This window comes from Dama dama, chromosome 31 (assembly GCF_033118175.1).
Source record: "Dama dama isolate Ldn47 chromosome 31, ASM3311817v1, whole genome shotgun sequence".
Classification (NCBI taxonomy): Eukaryota; Metazoa; Chordata; class Mammalia; order Artiodactyla; family Cervidae; genus Dama; species Dama dama.
The window spans coordinates 10,668,556-10,680,656 of record NC_083711.1 but is presented as its reverse complement, the minus strand read 5'-3'; the positions used below and the strand labels follow the sequence as shown (position 1 = coordinate 10,680,656).

At 48.0% G+C, this 12,101-nt stretch overlaps 1 protein-coding gene and 1 non-coding gene across 5 annotated transcripts in view; both read right to left on the bottom strand.

Annotated features, from left to right (window-relative positions):
* TIAM1 (TIAM Rac1 associated GEF 1) overlaps positions 1–12,101 on the bottom strand; it is a 451,658-nt gene that overhangs the window by 145,258 nt on the left and 294,299 nt on the right. For all 4 annotated transcript variants that reach the window (XM_061134344.1, XM_061134343.1, XM_061134345.1 and 1 more), the window contains one exon: positions 10,740–11,713. In XM_061134344.1, the coding sequence (XP_060990327.1) occupies positions 10,740–11,702 (963 nt within the window). In that variant the 5' untranslated portion in view covers positions 11,703–11,713. The remainder of the gene's footprint in view (positions 1–10,739; positions 11,714–12,101) is intronic.
* On the bottom strand, positions 5,026–5,097 carry TRNAS-GGA (transfer RNA serine (anticodon GGA)). The gene has a single exon. It is a non-coding gene; the product is annotated as a tRNA-Ser (tRNA).

Genomic DNA, 12,101 nt, shown 5'->3' with positions numbered 1-12,101 from the left:
ATCTTTATTCCCCCTCTCTATAAACAAATGTCCAGTGCCTTTCTGAGTTCATGATTCTGAAGTTCGTCAATTTCACTGGGCCTCCTACTCTTCGCCCCTTTACATGTGTCCCGGCTCCGTCTGAGACATTTCTAAACACCAGCTCCATTTCCCACTTCTTCCTTTCCCAAGGCAGAGACTCCATGCCCTTCCAAGCTTCCAGCCCTCAGTCCCATCCTCGCTAATGATTCCCCACAGCGGTGACTCAAAATTTCTCTCAATTACAACCGCTGGAAGTGAAGTTCTTACTGCTGCTCACAAGGGACTCAGAAGCTGTCTAAAGCTTGAAATGTTGCTCCAGGTAACTTCAGATTGGAGTCAGCACTGTGCTGAGGTCAGTGAATCATCTTCTCTCCTTTCATCTGTTTTTCTACGTGTGTGTCTCAGACCCTGTTGTCGCTCCCCACCACCCCCCCCTCCCCGCCCACCCCTCATCTCAGGACATATCACATCTCCAGTCATCAACTCTCTTTTCTAACTACCTTCCTCCCATCAAGCCATCCTGTAAAGTAAGTCTCCCAGGAGCAAGGTGGAGGGCTCCTGAGGCTGTCCATTAAGGTCCTTCACTGACGTCCAGCCTTAGCACCGGACCTTTGGAGGCACCCTGCCACCAGTGAAACTGAAGAACTCCTGCCCGTGTATGCTCCCAGCCCTTCTTGGGTCTAGGAATTCCAGGAATACTGATCCTTCAAGGCTCAGCTGGAAGCCTTCTTTTAATCTCCTTACATCCCCATGAAACTTCTCAACACCCACCCCACCACCACCCCAGCCACACTGGCCTCTTTGCTCTTCCTCAAAAGTGCAGGGCATGACCCCAGTTTCCAAATCCGTGGTCGACTCCCATCTCCCCTCCCAATCCCTACCCAAGCCTGCCCTTCCTGGGGGCCTGACCCGACCACGTGCTCCGGAGTTGTCACCAGGTCCACCACCGCCCACTCCTCCCTATCTCGCTCTCTTTTCCCACAGCACGCCCTGTACTCGTTATGCTGCGGACACACCCGCACTTCACCCCTGAGCTCAGAGATCTTTTCTCGACACTCCCAAGAGCCAAGAACACTGCCTGGCATGGCATAGGCAGTGAAAAAAAAAAAAACCCACACTATTGAACAACTTCACTGCTGTTCATTTTCCACCCTCGTCTCACAACAAGAAAATCATTCCTCGTGGAATACACTTGAGTTTGATTTAAAGATCTAGTCATTTGCAGGCTCAGCTCACGCTCGAATCCAGGTGAAGTCACAACCAGGAAGCCTGACTTCCCACCTTCCAGCGAAGATCCGGGTTTATGATGTCTTTCATGGAGACAACCAGAGCTCATTTACATGTCTTTTTCTTTCATCTTTTTAAAAGGAGAGAAAGTGACAAGGACATATTGGGCTGTTTTATGGCCCACACTAGATATTCTGTCATGGGGAGGTTCAAAGCAAACCGGGCCCCAACCGCAGAGTGAAAAGCTGGTGGGTGTTCCCCGCCCCGGGCTCCGCGGAGACGTTCCCAGGGCTGCAGGCAGGCCGGTTGGGAGGCTCCAGGCTCCCATCGCAGCGCTTTATCCCTCCCAGTTAGAAACCAGTAATTAATTACACAGCATTGCAGGACACGATTTATGTCGAGGGACACGACTCGCCTCTTCTTACGGACTAAATGGAGAGTGTGGTTTTCAAAGCTTTGGACCTCCCCAAGCTATATTAGCATAAATGAGCCACTCCCTGAGTGGGGGCCAGGGTTCCTTAAATCATTTCAGGGGGCCCCTAAAGCCCTCCCTTTTCCAACTACCTATTTGAAGCAAAGGTTTCCCAAACAGTCCAGCAAAAGAGCATATCACAAGAGAGTGAAAGTAGAGCAACTACAAGACTCGGTAGGTTAGAAATTGTAGAGAGCTGCATACACACAAAATGGACTTCCCTGGTGGTACAGTGGGTAAGAATCTGCCTGCTAGTGCAGGGGGCAGAGGTTCGATTCCTGGTCTGGAAAGATTCCACATGCCATGGAGCAACTGAGCTCACGTACCACAGCTACCAAGCCCAGGGACTGCAACAAGAAAGGCCACTGTAGAGAGAAGCCGTCACCCAACAGAGAGGATGAGCCCGGCGATGAGAAGCCCTCACCAAACAGAGAGGATGAGCCCAGCGATGAGAAGCCGTCACCCAACAGAGAGGATGAGCCGGGCGATGAGACGCCCTCACCCAACAGAAAGGATGAGCCCAGCGATGAGAAGCCCTCACCAAACAGAGAGGATGAGCCCAGCACTGAGAAACCCTCACCCAAGAGAGAGGATGAGCCCAGCAGCGAGAAGTCCTCACCCAACAGAGAGGATGAGCCCAGCACTAAGAAACCCTCACCCAAGAGAGAGGATGAGCCCAGCGATGAGACGCCCTCACCCAACAGAGAGGATGAGCCCGGCGATGAGCCCTCACCCAACAGAGAGGATGAGCCCGGCGATGAGCCCTCACCCAACAGAGAGGATGAGCCCGGCGATGAGCCCTCACCCAACAGAGAGGATGAGCCCGGCGATGAGACGCCCTCACCCAACAGAGAGGATGAGCCCGGCGATGAGAAGCCCTCACCCAACAGAGAGGATGAGCCCAGCGATGAGAAGCCCTCACCCACCAGAGAGGATGAGCCCAGCGATGAGAAGCCCTCACCCAACAGAGAGGATGACCCCAGAGATGAGAAGCCCTCACCCAACAGAGAGGATGACCCCAGAGATGAGAAGCCCTCACCCAACAGAGAGGATGAGCCCGGCGATGAGAAGCCCTCACCCAACAGAGAGGATGAGCCCAGCGATGAGAAGCCCTCACCCACCAGAGAGGATGAGCCCGGCGATGAGCCCTCACCCAAGCGTGGCCCCCACTGCGAGAGAGAGCCTGCGCACAGCGACACAGACCCATTGCCACCAAAACAAATTCACAGCAAAGAAACAACGCCCTTCTCGACCTTTTCTTAATTTTAGAAGATAAAATTTAACAATTAAAGATATTTATAAAAAAAAGAAATTAAAAAAACAAAAAATAATAAAGATATTTATGTGAACATGTAATGGTTTATTGCTGCTATTTTAAGATGAATTAACAAGTATTTTCTACATTTCTGGTTCAATTCATAGTATGATAAATATTTATAGATATAACCCACATGAATAGAAGCTCCTTGGAGGCTGTGATACTTTTTAAGAGTAGAAAGGAATCTGAGAACTGCTGATACAAGCCATCTCTTGGCCACGGACTCCCACTCCTCAAAAGAAGATCTTGGCAAAGGAGATGGATATTCATGTTGAAAATGGATAGGCTGTTTTTCAAAATAAGTATCTCACTGCTTAACTTACATGCCAGAAAAAGAAAGATAACAGAAGAAAGAAGCATCAAAAAGGAGAAGTGAAGGAAGAGGTTGTTTTAAGTGGACTGTATATAAAAATATTTTGTTTCATGAAGAATTAACCTGAGGTTCTTAACCACAAGCTTCTTGATGGACGCTGGAGGACCCATGGATCCCCTGAAATGATACACAGCAGGGTGGTCCCTGTATTTGATCCAAAAAAATCCAATTTTTTCATCTGATTCTCAAAGGAATCTGTGACCAAAGGTTAGGAATCTCTTGGAGGCTGATGCCAATTCTCAGCTCAAGAAACATATTATCCTTGAACCATTTAAGCTAAGTATAAAACAAAACAAAATTTTAAGCACCAACACAGTTTTTCACAGGAACTCAAGATCTTTCTCTGACCATGCTGCACCCTCTATCTGGCTGAAACCACCAATCCTATTACCTGTTTATCCAAGCAAGAAAGTTTTAACAGGGACAGAGCCTTCTAAAGTCATCTTTGGCACCTCTCCAAAAAGAGACATACAGATGGTCAACAGGTACATGAAAAGATGCTCAACACCACTAATTACAAGAGAAACGCAGATCAAAACTATGATGCAGTACGACCTCACACCAGTCAGAATGGCCATCATCAAAATGTCTAAAAAAGAAAACATGCTGGAGAGGGTGTGGAGAAAAGAGAACCCTCTTACTCTATTGGTGGGAAGTAAGTTCATGGAAAATAGTATGGAAGTGCCTCAAAAAACTAAAAATAAAGCTACCATATGATCCAGCAGTCCCTCTCCTGGCCGTGTATCCAGAAAAAACTATAATGTGAAAAGGTACATGCACCTCTGTGTTCACAGCAGCCAAGACATGGAAAACAACCTGAATATCCAGTGACAGATGAATGGATGTAGAGAATGCTATGCGTGTGCAATGAAACGCTCCTCAGCCACGGCAAAGAACAAAAGAATGCTATTTGCAGCAACAGGGACGGAACTAGAGATAATCAGACTACGTGACGTGAAGAAGAGGACAGACGCTGTGTGATACACGGGGATCTACCATGTGGCACAAACGAACTATCTGCAAAACAGAGATAGACTCAGGACACAGAACAGACGTGTAGTTGCGGGGGCGGGGCGGTGCTAAGGCCTGGAGTGGGAATTTGGAGTTAGCAGTGTAGACTGTTATACAGCCTACAGTCTACATGATAAACAAAAGGTCCTACTGTATACCATAGGGAACTATATTCAACATCTTGTACTAAACCATAATGGAAAGAATTTAAAAAGGATTGTGTATATATATATATTATGTATATATATACAATATTATGTGATATAATAATATATAACTGAATGTGCATATATAACTGAATTACTTTGTTGCACAGTAGCAGAAATTAACACTGTAAACCAACTAAACTTCAATTTATGTATATATATAGTATATATTATATACACATATATGTATACATATATTATGTATATATTATGTAATATAATATATAACTGAATGTGTGTGGATATATATATATATAACTATACAAGTGAGTGAAGTTGCTCAGTCGTGTCTGACTCTTAGGGACCCCATGGACTGCAGCCTACCGGGCTCCTCAGTCCACGGAATTTTCCAGGTAAGAGTACTGGAGTGGGTTGCCATTTCCTTCTCCAGGGGATCTTCCCAACCCAGGGGTCGAACCTGGGTCTCCCGCATTCCAGGCAGATGCTTTACCATCTGAGCCACCAGGGAAGCCCATATATATATAACTATATATATATATAACTTTGCTGCACAGTAGCAGAAATTAACACAACACTGTAAACCAACTAAACTTCAATTAAAAAAATAAAAATGAAGCCATCTTTGGTCATCTCTCTCAGGAACCACTCTTTTGGCTCATGGTAGTAGACAGTTACTATTTTCTTTTCAGCCCACCACCCCTTTGGGCTTCAACAAAACTGAGGGTTTTAATGTTAAACTCTGAAGGCACGGGAGCTGAATTCTGTTTGAACATGGGAAGACAGTGGTGTCTACTGTCTACTCTGGATGCCATGGGGCAAATTTATACTGAGATGTGACTTCCGCTCCTGCATATTCATGTCACAAATTCTGGGCAAATTGAAAGAGTAGATGGGAGAGAATTCCTGGAAGCCAACACCACACAAGGAAGGCTAAAAACAGCCTAATTAGACACAAAATCTATCCCCCATATCCAAACTCCACTGAATGTCAGACTAGATGAAGCACAAGCTGGACTCAAGATTGCCAGGAGAAATATAAATAATCTCAGATACACAGACAACACCACCCTTATGGCAGAAATTGAAGAACTAAAGAGCCTCTTGATGAAAGTGAAAGAGGAGAGTGAAAAAGCTGGCTTAAAACTCAACACTCAGAAAACTAAGATCATGGCATCCGGTCCCATCACTTCATGGCAAATAGATGGGGAAACAACGCAAACAGTGACAGATTTTATTTTGGGGGGCTCCAAAATCACTGCAGATGGTGACTGCAGCCATGAAATTAAAAGACACTTGCTCCTTGGAAGAAAAGCTATGACAAACCTAGACAGCATATTAAAAAGCAGAGACATTACTTTGCCGACAAAGGTCCGTCTAGTCAGGGCTATCGTTTTTCCAGTAGTCATGTATGGATGTGACAGTTGGACTATAAAGAAAGCTGAGTGCCAAAGAATTGATGCTTTTGAACGATGGTGTTGGAGAAGACTCTCAAGAGACCCTTGGACTGCAAGGAGATCCAACCAGTCCATCCTAAAGGAAATCAGTCCTGAATATTCATTGGAAGGACTGATGTTGAAGCTGAAACTCCAATACTTTGGCCACCTGATGGGAAGAACTGGCTCACTGGAAAAGACCCCAATGCTGGGAAAGATTGAAGGCAGCAGGAGAAGGGGAAGACAGAGGATGAGATGGTTGGATGGCATCACTGACTCAATGGATGAGTCTGAGTAAACTCCGGGAGCTGGTGATGGACAGGGAAGCCTGGCGTGCTGCAGTCCACGAATCGCAAAGAGTCACGACATGGAGAGACTGAACTGAACTGATCACATCCAAGACATTATGCCAGGAGTTCTATCTACATTCATTCCTGTGTGGAACCCTCACATTGGCCTCATTCAAGAGGCACTGAGATCCTTCTGGGTTACACAGCCAACAGGGAACAGGGTTCAAACTCGCAAGCTCAGACCTGCTGCTTCAGAATCTCTTCTTTGCAGGACAGCAGGCTGCCCCCTCTCTATCCATTAACCATAGGAACACCAAGAGAGTAAAGTTTAGGCCAAGAAACCAAAGAGGCATTCATTAAATCAAGAGTCAATCTATTGGGATTTCACAGCAGTCAATACAAATAAGCTCTGTTTTACATAGTCTGGCTAAATCCCCCCAACAAATGAGCAGCAGACTGATTCTCAAGATACAGTCTTATGCACACAGCACACACACATATTCACATGTACTGAATTCAACAAATAGAATTCCTCAGCACTTACTGGGTAGCAGACCCATGAAATGTGTCATTTTTAAAAACCGAAATATGAACTCCTCTGACTTCATATTCATAGCTCAGTAACATGTCCAACTACAACTCAAATACAAAAATAGGAAGAATGGTTCCAAACTCGGTTTTGGTCATTTGCAAATAAAAAGATGTTCTTCATGTTTGTTCAGATAAAACATTGTCCCCCAGGCTCGGAGGCCAGACCCTTGGGCCAAATGCCTGCCAGGAACTCTTTTCTGAGGAGTAAAACTGCTGACAAGACTATTACAGATTCGACTACCTCACCAGGGCAAACGAGGAGACTGTTAATATCTATGATCCAAACTCATGGGAGAGGGCCCCTGGGTCAGAAACTTTCACCAACAAAAGAAAAGGAAAAAAAGAACTACTTTCAAAGAAGCCTCCACACCCACTGTCTCTTAAAATACACTGTTTGGAACATAGTGGGTTCTCAAAAAATCACGTTGGATGAACACGCCAAACTTAAGAAGAGGAAGCGTGTGTGGGTGGATAGTGTTGTGGATAATTCTGGGGTTTGTTTCAAGTCATTAAAGATCCTCACTCAACACGTTAACATTGAGACCAAAATAAGACTTCCGTTCATTTTATAGACTCTGCAGAAGGCTTCTATGTGTGGAATCCCACTTGGTTCTCCTACTGGCCCCATCGGAGCCTGGTGTCACTCACCCTGGACAGACAAGGAGCCACTGATGAAGTGACTCGCCCAAGGTCACTGGTCAATAAGGACTGAGCCAGAAGCGGATGTACTTGTCAGGAATCCCGGCCCCCTGTACTCTGGGCTACATTAAGCTACCGGAGTGCTTTATAAGACAGCACTCTGAGATGATTTCACTTCCATATATTAACAATTTTAGAAGGCAACAAGCCAAAGAATGGAAGTGGCATACAACAAGTATACGTGAGAATTTCCCGTGATACCAGCTCTGGCCCTCTCCTGGGGGCGGCCAAGACTCAAAGGCTCACAGCCCCATCAGTGAGGGATGGGGGGAAGCAGGGGTCCACCTGCCCCCCAGGGTCGGAGCCAGAGAGCCAGAATACCACCCAGCACCCCCCACAAATCTTACATAGAATGGATGCTAACTTAGCGTCGTTCCAGGTAGAAGCGAGAGGCGCGAGGTTTCTTTTAAAAGAGTCTGGATCAATGGACCCTGATGGAGCTGCCAGGACCGTCTCAGAGAATCAGGCCTGCAGTGCCAATCTGGTGATGTCTAAAGAACAAAACCTGCGGTGCCTTTCAGGGGATCCTTTAATAGGACCTCCATCTCACCTGTGTCCTGACTCCTCAAGTTGCCAGTGCAAGCAGAGCCCTGCCCAGGGCAGGCAGAGGGACCACAAGGGGTCATTTCTATCATTATAATCATGCTTCAGAAAAGAGACAGGTCAGGACTTCCCCACTAGTGGTCCAATGCTGAAGAATTCGCCTGCCAATGCAGGGGACATGGGTTTAATCCCTAGTTCACCAGGAAGATCCTACAGGTCTTGGAGCTACTAAATCCCATGTGTCACAACTACTGAAGCCTCCCTTCACTGCAACTAGAGAAAGCCTGCACACAGCAACAAAGACCCAGCACACTCAAAAATAAATTAATTAAAAATACTTTTTAAAAAGAAAAGAGATGGGTCAAAATTCAAGGAGAGCATCTGAATGCAATATCCACGCTCACCTTCTCTCATCTCCGAATCAGCCTTTTTTATCATTTTGTTTCCAAGAGGCAAAATTTGATATAAACACCAAACTACCTGGGGTCTTCAACTCATAGAACACCATTCAGGATACTGAAAATTACAAGTAACAGACTGTCCCTTACTGGTTGCTTCTAAAGTAGCAAGCACTAGCCTTTACCTTCCATTTTCTCAAAAAATCTTATTTTGTCCATTTGACAGATGAAGAAATTAAGGCTTCGAGAGACTTAAAAACTGTGCCCAAAGTTACTCAGGTAAAAAGAGGTGGAGCCAGGATACCTGGCTTGGATACCGGCCAAACTTGTCCTTCAACAAATGAATGGCTGGGGTGCGGGGGGAGCTGTTTGGGGAGGGTGAAGCGTTAGTGGAATATTATTCAACCTGAAAAAGGAAGGAAATTCTGACACCTGCCGCTATGTATGAACCCTGAGGATATTAGCCTATGAGAAATAAGTGAAAGTGAAATCACTTAGTCGTGTCCAATTCTTCGAAACCCCATGGACTGTAACATACCAGGCTCCTCCGTCCATGGGATTTTCCAGGCAAGAGTACTGGAGTGGGCTGCCATTCCCTTCTCCAGGGGATCTTCCTGACCCAGGGATCGAACCCCAGTCTCCCGCATTGCAGGCAGACGCTTTACCATCTGAGCACCCATGGAAGCCCAGGAAATAAGCCTGTCAGAAAAAGACAAATACTCTATGATTCACTTTAGATGAGGTATCTAGAGTCAAATTCATTGAGACAGAAAGTAGAATGGCAGTTGCCAGGGGCTGAGGAGAGGGTAAAAGGGGAACAACTGTTTAAGGAGGGGATGAAGTTTCAGTTCCACAAGATGAAGAGTTCTGAAGATGAAGCGTAGTGATGGCTACACGACCATATGAATGTATTTAACACCCCTCAACCACGCAGTGAAAAATGGTCATGATGACCATCTACCCATTATACTTAGACACCCTTTCCAAGACAACTGAACTTCACAATACCCCCCTGACCTGCACTGAAGCAAGCCCAGAGGGGCAGCATCACCCTGCTGGCCAGGTCAGAGCACACCTGCTGATTTCCAGCTGACCTCAGTGGTATTCACTGCTCACTGTGGGCGCCAATACACCTTTCACGGCAAAGGAGCCCCACCTGGATTCCGGATCTGAAATGCCATCCTGTAAGCTACCGACCCATCCTCAGCACAAGCCAGGACTCCTGGAACCCTGGCTCCAGGGAACAGCAGGACCAAAAAAGGACTGATGCAGGCAGGATTACTTGACATGTCATTATCCTCATGATACTGGGTTGGTCACAAAGTTCACACAGGGGTGACCAGACCCCCAAACGAACTTTTTGGCCCGCCCAATAATTATCAGTAATGATTAAGGGAATGTGGGAGCAGTCTTCCTTTCACTAGCAAGACACATTTTAAATCTCTGAAAACACTTTCACATGCACACCGTCATGCCCCAGACCCAGAAGCAGGTGGGTCAAGCATCTTCACCCCAGTGTTCAGAAGAGCACCTGGATGGAAGTCAGGGTTTTGCCCAAGGTCAGAAGCCAGTTGGCTGCAGAACAGACCTGGAACCCACCCACGTTATTCCTCCTGCAACAGCTCCCTCCAAGGAGAGAGGGCTGGCCAGCATCGCAAAGGAACAGGAAATTGAAATGGCTCCCGGGAAGGCAGTCAGCCTGCCAACCTCGGACAGAAGCTGACAAGTGACCAGAGCCGGCCCCAAATCAAAAAAGGCTTCCTCCAAGGAGCAGCCTGCCGACTAACCTCTTCCCACCTGCGGCGCGGAAGAAATAAGCTCCAAGAGTCCACAGCCCACCATCCCCATCTGTCCACGGAGAGAAAACCACGTTAGGAAGGAAGCGCAGACCCAGTGAGGTGCTGCTGAGAGCTGAACTGGGGAGGCAGTTTCCCGATACGAACTTATCAGCTTCATTCCCACTCCTGTCACCTCACCCACACACACACGCTTCTTCCTGAATTCCCACCCCTTCAGCAACAGAACTGCCAGAGGGGCGAAGCAGCAGACAGACGAATCTTCAGAGAGGCAGCACCCACCAGGGAAAAACTGTGTTTAACACGCAGCTACAAGATGGGAACCTCCTAAGAGCCCAATCATGCACTTGGAGTCATGCACCAGTTTCCAAAACACCGCAACAGATTCCAGGCACTTTACCTGAGTGGTTTTTGCTCTTCTGCCTTGCATGCTGCTGCTATGGCTAATCTGTGGGTTGGTGGCACCTTCAGAGAGACAGTGAGATTTCCTACAGGGGAGTGTATTGTAATTACTGTAGGGGAGAGCCTCTTCAGCGGCAGCTGGTGGCATCTTATGGTTCGCGAGATCGGGGATGTCAGACACCAAATTCCGACAGTAGCCTGCAAGTTTGCTCCTGGGCCCCCCGTTTGCCGTCACCCCAGAGTTCTTCTGAGCGTACAAGTCCCCCAGCGAATTGGCCCGTTGACAGGCACTGAGCTGCCGCGGACTCGCGCGGGTTTCCATCGCCCGAGCCTCCTCGCAGTCTTTCTCCTCGGCGGAACCCAAGATCTCTTCGTTGCTTGTTAAATGTTCTTGGCTCAGATCAGACAGTGAGAATTCCAGGCTGTCCTCCCGCCAGATGTCTGCAGATTTGGAGCGTTTCTTCTTAAAGCTCGCTGTCTCCATGAACGCGGGCCCGTTGGAGGCATAGGGGCGCTGCCGCCTGCCGCCCTCCGCCAAGTACGTCGCGTCATCCCCGTAAAGCCGGCTGTCCTCCGAGTCTGGCATGCTCTGCACGGAGGCTGCAGTGAGGACGATGCTGCTGTCCACGCTGGGAGCGACGGAGGAATCGGTGTAAGACACGGGTCTCAAGCCCATATCCACTCGGTCCACCCAGATGGGGCTCCCGAAGTCCTCGAGGGTGCCTTCCTGGGAGAAGGGCTCCAGGCCATTTTCGGCCAGGGACTGGGGGATGCTGGGGGTGCTGCTGGAGCGGGTGCTCACTTCGGAGCTCCGGTGGATCGCCTTGCCGGAGGAGGCGTGCCTGCTCCGCCGCGCCTTGTGCGACAGGCGCAGGGAACGCGACGTGGCCTTGCGCCCCAGGACGGCGTGCTTCTCGCCGTAGAACTCGTGCACGACGTTCTGACTTTCTGCGTTTCCCATGGTGTTATGGTCTGTAGCAAGAAAAAAAAAAAAAAAAAAGGAGAGGATCACTGAGTCACCCATGGGTACGGGCGGTCAACGGGAAGAGCTCAGTACCTACGGAGGGAGGCAGCTTGGCAGGTAACAGCAGCGCCTATATGCATCTGGCAGGTACCTGGACTCAACGCGGCAGCAGGTGAGAACTAACATCACCTACTGAGCCGACTCCTGCGGAGACGTGAAATAAGAACATAAATAAGATCGTTGGGGGCTGACCCGGGTCTCTGCCTGGGGACGGGAGCAGCACACCAAGCAAGGCACAGAGTTGCCGTCATAAAGCTGGCAACACCTGCTCTCCTCTCCCTAAACTCTAGAGCTGCCTATTTAAAGCTCCATGCCTCTCCATCAACTAGAAACTCT